We start from the raw sequence: 18347 nt of genomic DNA on the forward strand, positions 1-18347 counted from the left end.
CCCAAGTTGATTCATGACTAAGAGAAGAAATGAGAAAAAGTGAGATAGCGGTGGGGTGTGTATGAAATCTTTGAAAGGTAATTTGTTCATTGGGAAATGCAGTTTGCCAATAGCCTTTAAATCTTTGTTGGAAGCAAGGGTAAAATTTAAAATTGTGTTTGTGTATTAGAAGTGTTGTGAAAACCACTCACTGTGGTTTTCACAGTGTATCTTTCTACCATTATTTCTGCCTCTCCGCATTGGATTTATTTACGGTGAATAAGTTTACTCCTCCGGGAACTTTCAGTTCAGTAGAATAAGCCAAGTGTGTTAAGTTGCAGTCTCTGACTGTCTAGCTTATAACTTTTTGTGCAGAGCCTTGGCACAGTTTCTAATGATGGTAGCACCAAAATATTTGAGTAAATGAGATGCCACTGCCTGTAGGTTAATCCACCTGGGACTCCCATAGAAGTCTGCTTGTTAACAACTTCCTCCTCTCCCACCTTAAAACTTATTTTTTCTTGTTAATGTTACCATCCACCAAATGTCCCAGTTGGAACCCTTGATATCACCCTTTCTTCTTTACTTTAGTTCCCTGATGAGTATTTCTCAAATTAGTCTCCTTATCTCAGGCCTCTTTAATGCAGTATGTTGGTAGTTCTTCCATTAGAATTTTCTTCCTAAATATCACAGCTGATCATTGCCTTCTGCACTAATTCCCATAGATGAGATAAACTCAGGAGAGGTTGCCCACCTAAGCTGACTGAAATTACTCTCCCTCAAATCGCTAACAGTCTCCAGGTAACTTAGTGGGTGGTTTCTTTGCTCTTTTATTTTGTATGTAAACACTGTTTACCATTTTTTCCTTCTTGAAATTTTCATATGTATAGGTATCCCTCCCACAGGTTGGGTTTGTTACCATTTGTCTCAGTAAGAGGTTGTTAGTACCTATTTGGATAATTTTGGGAAGGTCTAAGGAGGCAGGGGTTTGTTTGCTTTAGAGTGGATGTTGTCAGAAAGGGGCAATTCGATCACTTGACATCTTAATAAATGTTATAAGGAGGCATGGTAAAGCAAGGGAACAGCTATTGTAAAGCAGAAGTTGCAGTCACTCTTTTAGTTAGGAGGATGTTTGGTGTTTTGTGTTGCTAAGTGAACTTACCTGAAATGGATGTTCTGTGTGATTATATATAGGAAAACAATATCCTTTCACTGTAAGATAAGATCTGTTGATCTGTTTGGATTATTCTTTTGGATATTGTAATTGAAGTTTAGGTATGAACCTCAGAACAGTTCCTGGACTGTAGAGGCTACTAGGCCCCCTTTCTCAGCATCTCTCCCCTCCCCCCAAATCTTCATTTTCTTTGGCCAAGAGCAGATGAAGTTGGTCTTCAGGGCAGTAATTCATGATGGTGACGGCTATACTTTTGCTGGGATTTTGTTGATTAGGATCAGAGGAGTGGCCATTGAGTGTAGTCTGTAGTGGAACTAGGCTTGTTAATTCTCTCTCCCTCTGATGTAAGATGAGTGATTGAACCATCTAATGTGTGACAGTGGTTATTCAGTAACATTAAGACTGGACAGGATACATACCCACTGTAACACCAGAATCCTGTGTTTTCCCTCCTATTTCTTTGTACTTAACTCATGCTTTACTACTCCCATATCTAATCCATTTCAAAAGCCTGTTAATTTTTAATCTTGTAAGTCTCAAATAGGGTTGTTTGTTGTTCTACAGTAGTTACATGTCTAATATGTATTTCTTCTGGAAGACACATCATGACCCTCTTGTGTGCTATCAGGGACAGTAGATAGCGCTTCAGCACTGCACCTGGAGGGGTCATTCTAAACAGCAAAATTACCAACAAAAAGCACAGACATGCAAAAAAAAAAAAAAATGGCACCAGATAGACTGAGAGGAGGATGCTTGTTTACATATGAGAGGCGAAGTAAGGCAGACCATTACCTTGGACAGTGTCAGCTGAGAGTGTGTGCGGATGCGTACTTCGGGTGCTTCAAATGTTTCGTGGTTCTTCACATGTCTGCAAATGACATGAAAGCATTGGAGAATTGATTTGGGGGTTACAACACATTTTACTTTGCTAATGAGAATTGGCTCTATGTCCATTTTTCCATCTCCATTGACTGTCATAACTCTAATTCTAGTTACCATCATTTCTCACCTAGACCGCTGCAGCAGCTCTCCTTACTGTTCTCCATTCGGTCTGCTAAATGAAGTTTGATTCTCTTCAAACTATTTTCCACAGTGTAACTAGAGTAATACTTGGAAAATGTTAATCTGATCATTCCACTTACTCTTCATTTCTACCTCAAATGCTTTTCAGTAGCTTCCCATCACTTTTACAATACAGACTAAAATCTTGCTAAGGTCTTCAGACTTCTCTGATCTTTTGGCCCTTGCTTACTTGGTTATAACCTCCCCACTCCCCATACACAGTTCCTATTCGTGTTTAGGACCTTAGTCTTTTCTGATACACAACTTTCTTTCCAGTCTAGCTCATGTTATTTTGTTAGCCCATTGTCTTTGTATCATGTTCCTTTCCTTCATAGCATTTATCTCAGTTCATAACTACATATGATAAGTACTCATATATGTAGTTTAAAAAAAATTATTATGCCTCCATTCGATTGTTACGTTAACTTCAAGGTAGCAGGAAGCACCTGTGTTTGCTTTTGCTAGCCCTTGTCTCCATAGCACCTAGCATAGTACCTGACAGAAGGTTCTCAGGACATAGGGAATGAGTATGTACAGCCTGTCCCATCTTAACCTCAGCCTGGATTTCCATCTTCCCGTTAGGTTTCCCTGTGTCTCAGACACACTGAATTGCTTCTCATCTGGGGTGCTATGCTCCTCCCCAGCACCACCACCATGCACACAGATTTAAAAATCCCAAACCAGCTTTCTCCATGGAAACCCCTCTTAAACCTTTGAAATCCAAACTGTCAATTCTTTGGTGTGGTCATTGCCGCACACCCTTGAGTATTTTTAAAAGTTTGTGTGAGATTTGTCCAAGTTACCTGTTTGTCTGCCATGTGAGATGAAAAGTTCAAAGGAAGGGACTGGATCTAAGTTTATCATTTCAGCCCTTCGTGCCATAGCTAAAGCAATAAATGCGTAAGAGACATTTTACAAATTGGCTTCTCAGTCTGCCATGGACAGCTTTCAAACTGGTCAAACTACTTCTTTTTCAGATTTATAGTGCAAACTTTTTAACACATTAACAGAGGGAACTTTCTGGTTTTAGGGTCACAATTAAAACGTAATTCTTACTATCGCAATCTAGTTTTCTGATTTTTAAAAATATTATCTATTGCTAATTTTGCTGATGCTCACTTCAGTTTTTAAAAATGTTTAACTGTTAATTATAGATTTTTGAAATCAATAAATTTCTTTATTAGAGTATAAGTTCTCTGAGGGTCCTTTGCTCATAATCCAGCCTTTGTAGCATAACAGGCAGTGAATAAATAAATGGTAAATAAAGGAAGGGATCTTTGTACCCGTAGTTTCTTCAGAACTATAAAATAACTTTTTATTGGGATGATATGCTTTTTTAAATTTAAATTGATGATCACTGTGTTTTCTCTTCAACTGTATGATTAACATTTCAGAGATTCTTAGAGGTTCCTAACTGATACGCCTGTCTAATGGATTTTATCTAAGTAAAATAATTGGTGAAGATGCTTTTCGTGCTTTGCGTGTAGAAGTGCGTGCATGGTTCTATTTAGTTGTTTTTTTCTTTTTAACTTTCCGGACTGTTACATGATTTTAAATTCATTTTTTTCATCATGTACAATGGGAAGAGGCTTCCAATTAGGAGAACAGTGTTAATTTTAAAAGGCACAGGATTAATTTACCTGTGTTATCCCAATTTGACCATATGCTTTTCTTTTTAAGCGGTTTAACAAGACTTGATAAGAATTATGCTGGTGTGTAGTTTAAAACTTTGTCCGTTGGCAGTGGTCCTTAAGGAAAGGGGGCTAGATGTCTGGTGGAACAGCTTTCTGCTCCAAAACATCCTTTTGAAAATACACTTGATTCTGGTGGTGGGAGTTGGGATGGAGGTGAGAGTGCATTTTGTAATTTTCCCAGTGGTTTGTAATATGAGCCGCCCAGTCTGACACTAAAGTATTGCACAGGAAGGTATTCTTAATGTTAAAGACTTCCTAGATAAAATTCAAATCACACGCAAAGTAAAAGTAGAGAGGCACTTTTCTTCCCCTAAAAGCCTTGATGCAATTATAGTTGACCCCATAACTATGGGTTTGAACTTCACGGGTCCACTTAACATGGGAACATTTTTCATTAAATGCATGCCATATATACTACATGATCTGCGATTGGTTGAATCTGCAGATGGAGAACTGTGCAGTTGTGGATGTTGACTGTAAAGTTATACATGGATTTTTGATGAGATGTGGAGGAGGGGGTGGGGCATGGGGAGGCTTGGCACCTTTAATGCCCACGTTGCTCAAGGGTCAGCTTTATTATTCATTGAAGGTCCTGTCAGTAAATTTGAAATCAAGGCTAACCTGAGGAAAATAAAGCCAATGATACCTTATTTAAAAGAGTACATCAGGACTTAGATATGAGTGATAGCATTAGATTTGAAAACAGTGATTTTTGTTAATGCTTAAAAATTTTAATTACTGACAAATTTTAATCTTTTATTAGGTTTATGGCTACAAATGATTTGATGACAGAACTGCAGAAAGATTCCATCAAGTTGGATGATGATAGTGAAAGAAAAGTAGTGAAAATGATTTTGAAGTTACTGGAAGATAAAAATGGAGAGGTACAGAATTTAGCTGTCAAATGGTGAGTTGTGTTTTACTTGATTCCTACCACCTCAGCTTTTAAAAAGTTCAATATGGTAACTGGTAAATTTTCTTAGTTTTGTTCTGAGTCTTTGTGGAGTGTTTTAGACTTTGTGGGTATCTTGACTTAGCATTTGTACTTGGTACGTAGACACATCCTTATATGTAGTTTCTATATTGGCTAGAACAATGGTATTTATATCTTATGAAACTTTAGAAAGACTGGTTCTCTTACTTATTTGGCCAGATTTTTTAGCTGGGTTAAAAGGCCTACTTACTGTATATTCCAAGGCAGTGTGGAGTTTAAGAACCAATGATAAGGGAAGTAAAAAATAATAAGACTTAGTAAAGGATAGCAGCAGTTAAAACTATAGTTCACTTAACACTGATGATACAACAGTTAAAAGAATTCCCATTACTTTGGAGAGTGGTGCATTGAGAGCATCTTTTAGGTGTGATATTGACAACTGGGTAGAGAATTTGAGTTCTTGGTAAATTGTATTAATGCACCTTTTTAATTTATGCATATCAAATATTAGAGATCCTTAAAAACTTACATAGTAAGTTATTGGTAAGTACAATAACTTTGGCTTCCTATAAAGTTAAATTATAGAATTTAATCTCATTTTGTATGACATATAATATGTGGTATTAATTTAAATAGAGCATTCTCATTATTACTTTTGAATATTCTTATAAAGGCTTTAAATTTATTTAAGGCTAAGGATTTACACATCTGTAAAAACAGGCAAAGTGTGAGAAATCATTGGTCAGCATAGATTTTTCTAGACATGTAATACAACTTTCTTTAACTTGGGGCATTTGCAGGTTTAAAATAAAATGGGTCTTCAAAAAAAAAATAAGTTGCAGAATAGAGCCAATGAGTCTAGTTTTACTTTAGTAGTTATTTTCATCTTTTATTTTGGTATGTGCTTATTAACAAACAAAATTTTGTCTAACATATGTGCTGAGCAATTAACTAGCCTTTAAAAATGATAATAAAAAGTAGGTTTTGTCCCAGATTGAGAGGTACACAGATCTTTATTCACTTGAGTATGAATCTTGTTAGAAACCTGAGCTTTTGATGATCTCTTATACATAAAATTTAACAGGTGGGGGGAAATGACATATATTTAATAATATAAGAAAGAAGATAGAAACAAAGGTAATATATTAGGAGATAAAACTCAAGAACTGATTCTAGGAGGAGGGAAAGTCCTAATAGATAAATCACTAAGTAGCTTTATCAAGAAATTGAAAAATCTGTCAAAGAACTCATCACCCAAAAGAAACCCCTGCCCAAAAATCTTCTCACACACTCTTTGAAACTTCAAACAACAGATAATTCCAGTATAGATAGTTCTAGAATTATTTACAACATAAAGTATTAAAACCTTTTAAACAAAATACTGATAACAAATTCTGACTAAATATAACACTAAAAGAAGATTACACATCAGTTTCATTTAAATGTTCAAAATAAAATCAGTAGTATATTAAGTGCAGTTTACCATGACCAAGTGGATTTCATCCTGAATATAAGGACAATTTAATATTATGGGCTTTATTAATATTTTTATTTCATCATGTTAATAGATGAGGGGAAAAAACTATCTGGTTAGTTGTCAAGGTACTGATGAGATTCAACTTTTGTTCTTCGTTTAAAAGAAAAAAATAAAATCCAACACCTAGACTGCTTAATATAATTAGAGGAATGAAGTGCTTTCTGAAAACTGGCATCATATTTAATGTCAGAGTGAAGAACAGGTCAGAGATGCTTTATATCATTGACGTGAATTCATCACTCGTTTCAAGTAAAGCATTTAATAACAGGAAATCCATAGGTCCTTTTTTAAAAAGTGCACAAACACATTTATACCTCAACCCAAAAGCCACTAAATTACCAGATACTTTCACACTAAAGGCAGGAACACGAGTGTTTCTCTATCTTCATTAGATTTCTTTTGAAGGCATTAGCTACTGTAAGACAAGGGGGAGGAAATTAAGACATAAAAGAATTTTAAAAGGTCATAGCCAAAAACAAGTCAATCAAGAAAAGAGAATAAAAAATTCAGTGAAGGAGTGTGCTGTAAAATTAATGAACAAAAATCAGCCTTCATATAAGCAAATAAAACAGAAGATATGGAAGCAAATGTCCGTTTATTACAGCAACAGAAAGACAAAATGCCTAGCAATAAATGTAACAGATGTTACAGTGGTGACTTTGGGTGAGGATATTGTGTGGTTTAAAGTAAGCATATAATTTTATTTGTTAAAAAACTTTTATAGGAGAAAAACTTGACAATACTCTTGACCAATAGCAAAAATGTACTTGTGAACAAATGGCAAGACATCTCAGGTCCCTGGATAGAATAACTCAACAGAGTTGTTAGTTCTGGGTTATTTTAATGCTAACTTAACTCGAAAAATCAAGTTTTTCCCACAAGCTGGGGTTGATTCTAAAGGGCATTTTGCAAAGAGGGGCAGGATATTTGCTTGTTAGACCACAAAAGCCCTGAAAAATCACTGGACTTGGAGATGTATTGGTTAACCCTGCTTGATATGAAAACATAGTGTTATGTTTATCTAATGAAAGCAGTGAGGTAGTGACGCATTAATAGAACAGTAGTGGAAAATAGGATGGAAACTACGTGATGCAGTTGGTGGCATCATGAGAAAAGTTGAACTTTTTTTTCTTTTAAACTGGATTACCATTTGGAAAACATAAAATTGTATCCTTACCTCACAACTTCTTACTAGAGGTCAACATTGTTCACCTTAAGTTGGTTTTATTTTGGATATATTAGTGTTTTGTGACTTTTTGCTGTTGACTAGTAGTTCATTGATATCTTTTTAGGGTTTGGCTATTGTGCATAAAGGTAGAATGAACATTCTTGTAAGAATCTTAGGACATGTGTCTGTCTTTATTTCTTAGGAAGAATGAAATTGCTGTTGTCTATTTGGTGGCACTAGTGGTAAAGAACCTGCCTGCCAATGCAGGAGACATAAGAGACTCAGGTTCAATCCCTGCCTGGGGGAAAATCCCGTGGAGGAGGAAATGGCAGCCCACTCCAGTATTCTTGCCTGGAGAATCCCATGGATAGTGGTGCCTGACAGGCTATAGTCTGTTGGCTTGCAAAGAGTTGAACATGACTGAAGCGACTTAGCATGCATGAACATTTGGATTTTTAAGAAACTGATAATTGTTTTCCAAAGTATTTGTACCATTTTACATGAAAGTACAGTTGTTCCGCATTATCATCAACGGTTGGTTGTGTTACTTTTTTTTTTTTTGGCTACGACTCTCAACATTGCAGATGGTTTCCCTACCATGGATCAAACCTGTGCCCCCTGCAGTGGAAACATGGAGTCCTAACTGATGGATTGCCAGGAAGTCCTGGTTATGTTGCTTTTTAATTTATCTCTTTTAATTGGTGTATAGGTGTAGTTTTAATTTCCATTTCTCTGAATGACTACCGATGTTTAATGCTGTTTTGTTTGTTTATTGCCATTTACTTTTTTGTGGACTTTCCCCAGTTTTTAAAATTGAGGTTGTCTTTTTATTACTGAATTGTAGTTCATATATTCTGGGTATATGTCCTTTTGCACATATATGTTTTATAAGTATTTTCTCCCAATTTGACCTTAAATTTTTAATTTACTTTAAAATTTAGTTTGACTTAATTTATAAATTAGTTTCAGCTTTTATGGTTATTGCTTTCTGTGTTCTTAGAAATCTGTTTATATTATGTTGCAAAGATTGTCCTTGTTTTCTAAAAGCTTTATAGTTTCAGCTTTTTAGTTCTGTGATCTATCTTGAATTAATTTTTATGAAGTAGAAATTGAGGTTATTTCTTTTTTTGCATATGGATATCCAGTTGTTGAAGCGCCATTTATTGAAAGCATCTTCCTTTCTGTACTGTCAGTTTTGGCATCTCCATCAAAAGTCAATTGACTATAAAAGTGTTAGGTCTGTTTCCAGACTCTGTTATGTTCCACTGGTCTATTTGTCTATTCTAATGTCAATGCCATATTGTTTTATTAGCATAGCTCAGGCTTTTTCAGGCTTGGTGCTCTTGAGTTTTGGGACCAGATAATTCTTTGTTATGGGGAACTATCTTGTACATTCCATGTATTGTTGGATATTTAGCAGTCTCTCAGCTTTTACCCACTATTTTTGCCAGTAGTATTCCTTCATGCCTCAGTAGGAGCAACCAAAAATGTCTCCAGACATGCCAAATTTTTGTTGAAGGGCAAAAATCTCCCTTGGTTGAGAAACGCTGGTACAGATCTGTAGCAGTCTGAAGTAAGGTCATGTAAGTTTTCTAGCCTCATTTTTCTTTTCTCAAGAGTATTTTAAGTTCTTTGTATTTCATGTAAATTTTAGAATCAGTTTCTCAGGTTCTGTGTTAAAAATAAGCTTGCTCAAATTTTGATTGAAATTGTGTTGAAGCTATAGAAATATTTGAAGAGGATCAACAATTACAATAATAACTAGATCTTTTAACCATTAACTGCAGTATCTCATAATTATTACAGTACTTTCTGTTCATTCCTTGGGATATTCTACCTTAACAATTGTTATCAGTGAATATCCACCTCTTTTAATCCTAATTTTGGTAATTTGTTTTCTCTATTTTCCCCTCAATTCATTTAATCAAGGATTTACCATATTTACTAATCTTATCAAAGAACTGACTTTAAGGTTTGTTCATTTTCCCTATTGTGTGTTGCCTTATTTTACTGATTGCTTTTTTTTTTTTTTTTAACTATTTTTCTTTCCTCTCATTTTTTCCTTTCCTAATTCTTAAACATTTAAAGGTATATTTTCTCTAAGTAGTGTGTGATTAATTTTTTATATCATTCAGTTTGAAGCATTTTTAATCTCCATTGTGATGATTATTTGATTTACCAGTTATTTAGAAGCAATTTTCAAATATTTAGAGGTTTTCTGGATGTTTATTTTTAATGGTTTCTGACTTAATTGCATATGATCAGAGAATCATACTCTTTAAGATTTCAGAGAGGTTTATTTTGTTTGTTTTGGTTTGTATTGTTCTGTCTACTCACTGAGATTGGTTTTATGATTCAGCATATGATAGCTCAGTTGGTTAAGAATCTGCTTGCAAAGCAGGAGACCCTAGTTCGATTCCTGGGTTGGAAGATCCCCTGGAGAAGGGATAGGCTACGCACTCCAGTATTCTGGCCTGGAGAATTCCATGAACTGTATAGTCCATCAGGTCGCAAAGAGTTGGACGTGACTGAGTGGCTTTCACTGTGGTGGATGCTCCCTGTGTATATTTGAAAGTGTTTTCTACAGAAGTTGGATGTGATATATTATAAATGTCAGGTCAAGGTAGCTGGTAGTGTTGTTCTGATTTATATATCCTTTGTGATTTTTTTTCCTTGATATTAAATACTGAGAGAAGGAGTGTTAAAATTTTCAACTATCATTGTCTGTTTATCTGTTTTTCTCTTTAATAATGGCAATTTTTGCTTCATGTATTTTAAAGCTGTATGATTAGAGGCATACATATTTATAATTATGTCTTCCTGATGTTTGATGTTTTTATGAGTAAAAATATTTCTTTTTAAATATACTGTATCTTGGAATATATTTTTTCTTATGTTAATATAGCTGCCCCAGTTTTTTTTTTTAACTAGTATTTGCATAGTGCATCTTTTTTCTCTTACTTTCAGCTTTTAATCTGTTTTTATTTTTAAATTATGTGTCTTGTAGACAGCAGATGGTTAAGTCTTGCTTTTTTTCCTATTCAGTTTCATAATTTCTTCCCTTTGATGGTATTGTTTTTTAGTTCATTGTTTATTGTAAATATTGATGTAGGACGCTTTCAGTATGCCATTTTGCCTTTTTTCTATTTGTTTCTTTTGTTGTTGGTTTTTATTTAGTTTTGCAAATTCATTTTTATTTTTTGGCTGCTCTGGGCCTTCATTGCTGTGAGAGGGCTTTCTCTAGTTGTGCTAATAAGTAGGGGCTACTCTAGTTGTGGTACACAGGTTTCTCATTGAGGGTGGGTTCTCTTGTTGCAGAGCTCAGGCTCAGGAGTTGTGGCGCATGGGCTTAGTTGCCCCATGGCATGTGGAATCTTCTTGGAGCAGGGATTGAACCCACGTCCCCTGCATTGGCAGGCAGAGTCTTAACTTAACCATTGGACCAAAAGAGAAGTCCCTGTTGGTTTTGTTTTGTTTTGTTTTTTACCTTTTTGGGGGCAATATTTTATAGCAACAATTCTGAAAGTTTGAGTTGGGGTCCCTGAAAAGTAACCCTGAAAGTTTAAAACTAATATGAGTAATGACTAAGTCAGGCAATTCTTTTGACTTCTCATCTCTTTAGTGTGTATTGTATTCATTCTAGCATCTGATCCTTCCATTTGAAATGCTCTTTTTTCTAACTATATCCCGTAAATGCAAGTACCTAAAATTTCTCTGAAGTGCAGTCTCCTGTCTGTAAATAAATACTAACATTGCATTTAAAAGTTACCTTTTTTTTTCTTTCTGTTGCGCAGAGTAGTGAATGCCTTCAGTTAATTTCTAAAATAGTTATGTGAGTTCCTTACCTCACCAACCAGATGGTAAATTTTTGAAGATCAGGGCCGTACTTTTGTTATTCAGTACAGTCTTGAGTACAGTGGCTCTTCAATGGATAGTCATGCCCCAGGTATCTATGTACTGAATTCTGTAGGAAGGACATAGGAGGAGAGCTTGCCTTTATCCTCAACCAGTGGACTTACATGCAGTGCATGTATGTAGCAGTATGAGATACTAATATGAAAGGCATATTCAAGATGCTTTGGAAGCATGGAGAGGTTCTGACTTGTTTGGTTTCTGCAACTGATTACTTGATGCTTAAAACAAGAAAATAAAAGAAATATAAATTCTTGGGCTTATGAATTGAATGAAGTTGGTGTTAGATGGTAGGAAGAAAGGATCACAGTTGGCAAATGTGATATGTTGGATAGAATTTCTATTGCTGGTAAATCATGGGATTCTTGTTAGGAACAGACTCCTAATTAGCTTTTTTATTACAAGATGTGTATTTGAAGGGTTTGCCAAGGGTGGGGGTCGGGTGAAAGCATCTTGAGTTTCATGATACTATGAAGAAAATAAATGGGAAGAAATTAGAAACTGCCAGAAGCTTATTAACCAAGAATTTTTTATACTCTTATTTGTATACTACTTGTCTCTCTTTCTGTGTTTTTTTTTTATCTAGGTTAATTTTTTTCTTTTTTCTTTTTGTGTTTCAGTCTTGGCCCTTTAGTGAGTAAAGTGAAAGAGTACCAAGTAGAGACAATTGTAGATACCCTCTGCACTAACATGCTTTCTGATAAAGAACAACTTCGAGATATTTCGAGTATTGGCCTCAAGACAGTAATTGGAGAACTTCCTCCAGCTTCCAGTGGTAAGCAAGAGTGTTTTTTCCTTCTGTTTCCCTTTTATAAATGGAAGTGTTTCTCCTTTAATTTTTTTTTCCTCCTGGTCACAGAGAGAGAGAGAGAGAGAGAGAGATGTATTTACCCCTGAAAGATCTTTGTAAATATCCCTTTGAACAGTGAGGGGAAAAAAGTCTATAGAGTCTTATTTTTGCTTAAAAATAAATTCAGTTATTTTGATTGAATTTAAGTATTTTTGGAATGCCAGTTCTGAAAATTTTTGGTGTTGGAACTTGATTTTATATCATTGCATGTACAGTGACTTGCAGAAAAGAGTCAAACCAGTGTATGCAATGGGAGAAAAGATACCCAAAACCATGAGTTATTTTGATTAGCTTTCCATTTTCAGTATTAATTTTGCTTTGCATTAGAATTTATGGTGTAAAACTTAACACTATTAAGATAGCTATGAAAGATTTCAGTTTACTAGTATCTTTAATTCAGGCTGAGCCTTTTATAACTACTTACAATTTTAAAAAGTTTAAAACAGTTACAGTTAATGAATTTGTCAAGTAATTAGCTTTTGATCTCCAACAGAAATTTTTATGTAAGTTTTAGAATTGGTCTTGACTACTAAGCTATTGGCTTAAATTAACAGTCTAAAGTTACTGTCTCATCTGCAAATGGAGTGCAATTACTCTTTCATGGAAATATGTGTATTGGTAAAAATGTAGTCTTAGTATGTAGTTTTCATTCATTTACTTAATATTTATTAATTACTGTGCTAACTATCATGCTAGATGATGCATGTATACTATTTCACTTTGTCCAAATGTTAATCCTGTGGGAGGTCTTAATACTGTAGATTGTTGATAAGAGAATTGAAATTCAGAGAGATTAGGTCAGTTCATCCAAAGTTTTGATTAGCTTGTTGGGTGAAGAAGATTCATACACATTATTTTCTAACCCAGAGTTGATGGGCTTTTTTTTCCTCACTGTATCATGTCATTGTTACTTTACCCTTACTGAATTAGTTACTTCAAAAACATTTCACCAACTCTTGAGTATGTCATTTATAGTTGTATTCAGTTCAGTTGCTCAGTCAAGTCCGACTCTTTGTGATCTCATGGACTGCAGCATGCCAGGCTTCCTGTCCATCACCAACTCCTGAAGCTTGCTGACTCATGTCCATCGATTTGGTGATGTGCCATCCAACCATCTCATCCTCTGTTGTCGTCCCCTTCTCTTCCTGCCTTCAGTCTTTCCCAGCATCAGGGTCTTTCCAGTGAGTCAGTTCTTTGCATCAGGTGGCCAAAGTACTGGAGTTTCAGCTTCAGCATCAGTCCTTCTAGTGAATATTCAGGACTGATTTCCTTTAAGATTGACTGGTTGGATCTCCTTGCTGTCCAAAGGACTCTCGAGTCTTCTCCAACCCCACAGTTTAAAAGCATCACTTCTTTGGCAGTCAGCTTTCTTCATACTACCAACTCTCACATCCATACATGATCACTGGAAAAACCAAAGATTTGACTAGATGGACCTTTGTTGGCAAAGTAATGTCTCTGCTTTTTAATATGCTGTCTAGGTTAGTCATAACTTCTTCCAGGTTAGTCATAACTTCTTCCAAGGAGCAAGCATCCTTTTATTAGCTATATTGATAATTTTCCTCATTTTTTCCCCTCATTAAAACATGTTTGTTTTTAGCCGATTTCTGGCTCTAACAGGAATTCTGTTAACCATGCAGATTTTTACTTTCACAGTTTCTTTTTCCTTTTTTTCCTCTCTCTGGTCAGTAACAATATAGATCTACTTTAAAATATTAATAACCTTTTTGATGAGTCTCCTGGAACAACATTTCTACTTAGATTGGAAAGGATCTCATTAGGTTACTACTAAAGATGACTCAAGTAGAGAAAAATGTTATGTGCTTTCCAGTTTAGAGTTGTAAACATTATAGCTGCTAATAGCTCCATAGCCAGCATTCCCACTGGTGCACAGAAATAGTTGTGCAGTATGAGTTTACTGAATCAATATTGTTTTCCCTGTTTCATGCACTCTTCTGCAGTTATCTCTAATTCTTGTTTATGTCTAATAACTTATTTTATTGAAAAACAGCCTATTTTGAAACATTTTTCTGACGTGGATCTCTCGAGTCAGTTTTTAAATCAAGTTTAGAATTGCTGAATATTTAATAACTAGAATGAATTTAAGGTGGAATTCAACATACTCGCCTTGAAGTTATGGTTCCTTTTTCATACAGGGTCTGCATTAGCTGCTAATGTATGTAAAAAGATTACTGGGCGTCTTACCAGTGCAATAGCAAAGCAGGAAGATGTCTCTGTTCAGCTAGAAGCCTTGGATATTATGGCTGATATGTTAAGCAGGTAAACGTGACTGTGGTTTCTATTACTTATATACAGATATTTGCATTTATTAAGAACTCTTTCTGATAAATATAATAAAACTTGGTCAAATTATTCATATTTAAATTGTTTTATAAATGTGTGGTTAGGGGTGAGGGAAGAAAAAAGCTAATTATACTCACGTAATATTACATAGCAAGCATATTTCTTGTAGCTTGAAAAATAATAAAATTTGTAATTTAAATATTTCAGCACAGTTTTTATATTTTGTTTTACCCTTTATTTTCTTGAATATAGTTATCATTTGTGGCTAATTCACTTGAACTTGAAAGTAATCAAGTGCCTTCATATGGTACAAATACACAGTAAAAGTGAAGAGCTATCCTAGCACACAAAAAGCTTATACTTCACTATAGGAGATAAGACAAATGGCTGTAATGTAAGGCAGAGCTGGACTAAATATTAACGCAGAGTATGGTGTATTTTGACATTTAAAATGGAAGGAGCCATGAAAGTTTGTTATGGAAACCACATCTGGATTTAGTTTTGCAAAGTGGTTAGAGCACAGATATATGTGCTTAAGGATAAAATATATCAGAATATATGAGTAGTCTTGAGGTGGGAAACATATTCTAGTATTCCAGAATATAGAATGAATAGAAGGTAGTCGGAGATCATTCTGATTGATTGGAATCTTATTAATTTGATATGTAGTGAAAATTCAGTTAGACCTTTTGTCCTCTGTGTGACTTTATCACTAGCACTGCACCGGACACAGATATTTGACTGCTGTTGAGTCATTGAACTGCACATGTGAAATGATTTGAGAGAGAGGAGTTGAACCAACAAAGTGGGTTGAAACTGAGTGTATAGATTTGTAGAGAAAAGACAATAGGGAGAAGAAGTAATCGAGAGATGGTCAGAAGGCAGAAATTGTAATAGTTCTTGGACATTTTGAATTTATTTGTTCTCTTCTCATTTTGTTTTAAGGCAAGGAGGACTTCTTGTTAATTTCCATCCTTCAATTCTGACCTGTCTGCTCCCCCAGTTGACCAGCCCTAGACTTGCAGTGAGGAAAAGAACCATTATTGCTCTTGGCCATCTGGTTATGAGCTGTGGAAATATAGTTTTTGTCGATCTTATTGAACATCTGTTGTCAGAGTTGTCCAAAAATGATTCCATGTCAACAACAAGAACCTACATACAATGTATTGCTGCTATTAGTAGGCAAGCTGGTCATAGAATAGGTAAGAAATATTTATATAATTAAAAATTTTCTTTAAAACATATTAATGAATATTTATAAGAACCAATATGCTTTTCTTAGGTGAATACCTTGAGAAGATAATTCCTTTGGTGGTAAAATTTTGTAATGTAGATGACGATGAATTAAGAGAGTACTGCATTCAAGCCTTTGAATCATTTGTGAGAAGGCAAGTTTTAAAGATATCTATTTTTCAAATATTTTTTCTTAAGAATAGAATAATAAGATCTAGATTTGGTGGGTGAGGAAAAATGGATTATTTTACTCACAGCTGGATTGAATTTTGGATTTCAGATGTTTTAATTAAGTTTTAAATAATAAGTGATAACAATACAGTATTTGAAGTGAGTATCATCTTTATTTTAAAATACAGTCATCACATTTATTTTGAAATGTTTCCTCCTTACTGTTAGAACTTAAAGAACTTGGGAAAAGTATATATAATTGTCTTCCAGTTGTCTTAATGTGGTTTACCAGAACAAATTAATGATCTGGTCAGAAATATATACTAGTGAATTTTGTATCTCTTTAACAATTTTTGAGATCTGTTATATTTGCTAGGGCAGTGATTCTCAGTTTGAAAACCTTGGTTCTAATAATAACTGCATTTATGTGTGAGAAGATCATACTGGCTAAGTAGCGAGATTGTCCCCCCCGTCCCCCCCCCCGCCCCCCCACACTCCTGGCTAGAATTGACAGCATTGTAACACAGTGTTTTGTGACTTGACTGTTGGCTGTTTGTAGTAATAGTAAGCAGTTTTCACTCACGGTTTTCGATAAGTAGCTTTATAGTCATATAAAATTGCTACAAATTGTGGGGTTCATTTCTATACCTTTAATTGAGAAATACTTATTCTTGGGCATTTACTATACGTTCTGTCTTCTGAACATTAAAGTTATAAGACCAAACCTAAATTAATGTACCCTGCCATTTTTACCAGTAATGCTAGTTACTGAAGAATGCATTTATTTGGCCTTTGTGTTATAGCTGTATGTTGAAAAGATAGACTGTGTGCAGATCTCTCTTTGTATGACCCCACACTAACCATGTCATATCATTTATTGTAAAAATCATCCTGACTTCAAAGGTGTTAAGTGGTGGTGGTGGTGGTAGGAGGGAAGAGTTCATCTTAAAATTGATTAAAAAAGAGTAATTTGAAAAGTAAATGTTTTAAAACGTTAAACGGAAGACAATCTGCTAATAAAGTTGACAGATACTGAATCAAGAAAATAAGTACAATTATTCAAGGTAGCTTTTGTTTTTTCTACAGATGTCCTAAGGAAGTGTATCCCCATGTTTCTACCATTATAAATATATGTCTTAAGTATCTTACTTATGATCCTAATTATAATTATGATGATGAAGATGAAGATGAAAATGCCATGGATGCAGACGGTGGTGATGATGACGACCAAGGTATTTCAAATTAAGTAGGATTTGTTATATTTTCATGAAAGAACTAATTATAGATGGAGATGATTCTTAGCCCCAGAATGTACTGTTTGTTTGCTTGCTTATAATAGTGAAAGTGGAAATAACCACAGTATTCAACAAGAGCAAGTTGATTTAATTACGGGGCGTCCAGCTATTGAACTGTATGCAACATTTTCAAAATCATGTTCTAGGTAAACATTTGTTAAAGCGGTTAATAAGTTGAATGAAAAGTAGATAACAAAATTACTCTGTCCCAATTTAATTTTTTTAAATAAGCTAAAAAAAATGTTAGTGTTTTTCTCTTGGCAAGCACTTATCAGTGATTACACAGTGTTTTTGTAAGGAGGGAAATGAATAAATTGTACCTATAGATATCTATAACATATTCCTAGCAGTTTGGTTTGTTTTATGCATCCGGGAGTTGGTGTTGGACAGGGAGGCCTGGTGTGCTGCGATTCATGGGGTCGCAAAGAGCCGGACACAACTGAGCGACTGATCTGATCTGATCTGATGCATAGTTACTTTTAATGAGAAATTTTAAGTATTATTTGAGGCTCTACTTAACTTTCATGATTAATCCAAGTATTTCTGAGGTTCCTGAGATTGATGTCATTGTGCTGAGATTTGTTGTATTTACTGTGGAAAGGAGTAACACATCAAAGGCACAGGGTTGCTCATGTGTAGTTGTCTCTGTTCTATTAAAAGAATCATAATAGCAATGTTTAAATAAGTTATTGGGTTTATGTGTTGGTGGATTTCCTGTTAATTATACTTTTTAAGTTTGATTCTTTGAATGAATTTAGGTAATGCCTTTGCTCTAAAGTCTGTAATTTCATCCATTTGAAAAAAAAAGATACAAAAACTCTCTCTTAGTCTCATTTTAGACTTTCGACAGATACTGCTCAGTTTCTCTGCACTATAACAGAACTCCTCAAAAGAATAAATGCTCTCCAACTCCTTTTTCCCCCTTTTGTTTTGAATCCAGTTTTGCAGTGATTGCTAGTGACCTCAGATGTTTGACTTAGCTTGTTCCTCAGTTTTCAGCAGCACTTCTTCATTTAACTGCCACGATATCAGAT

At 34.8% G+C, this 18347-nt stretch overlaps 1 protein-coding gene across 1 annotated transcript in view; it reads left to right on the forward strand.

The window, feature by feature from the left end:
- Positions 1-18347, forward strand: part of CAND1 (cullin associated and neddylation dissociated 1) — a 43901-nt gene that overhangs the window by 4494 nt on the left and 21060 nt on the right. The window contains exons 2-7 of the mRNA XM_027542477.1: positions 4673-4816; positions 12081-12235; positions 14467-14590; positions 15560-15816; positions 15897-16002; positions 17105-17250. Coding sequence (XP_027398278.1) covers positions 4673-4816; positions 12081-12235; positions 14467-14590; positions 15560-15816; positions 15897-16002; positions 17105-17250 — 932 coding nt within the window. The remainder of the gene's footprint in view (positions 1-4672; positions 4817-12080; positions 12236-14466; positions 14591-15559; positions 15817-15896; positions 16003-17104; positions 17251-18347) is intronic.

This window comes from Bos indicus x Bos taurus, chromosome 5 (genome assembly GCF_003369695.1).
Source record: "Bos indicus x Bos taurus breed Angus x Brahman F1 hybrid chromosome 5, Bos_hybrid_MaternalHap_v2.0, whole genome shotgun sequence".
In the NCBI taxonomy this organism is placed as follows: Eukaryota; Metazoa; Chordata; class Mammalia; order Artiodactyla; family Bovidae; genus Bos; species Bos indicus x Bos taurus.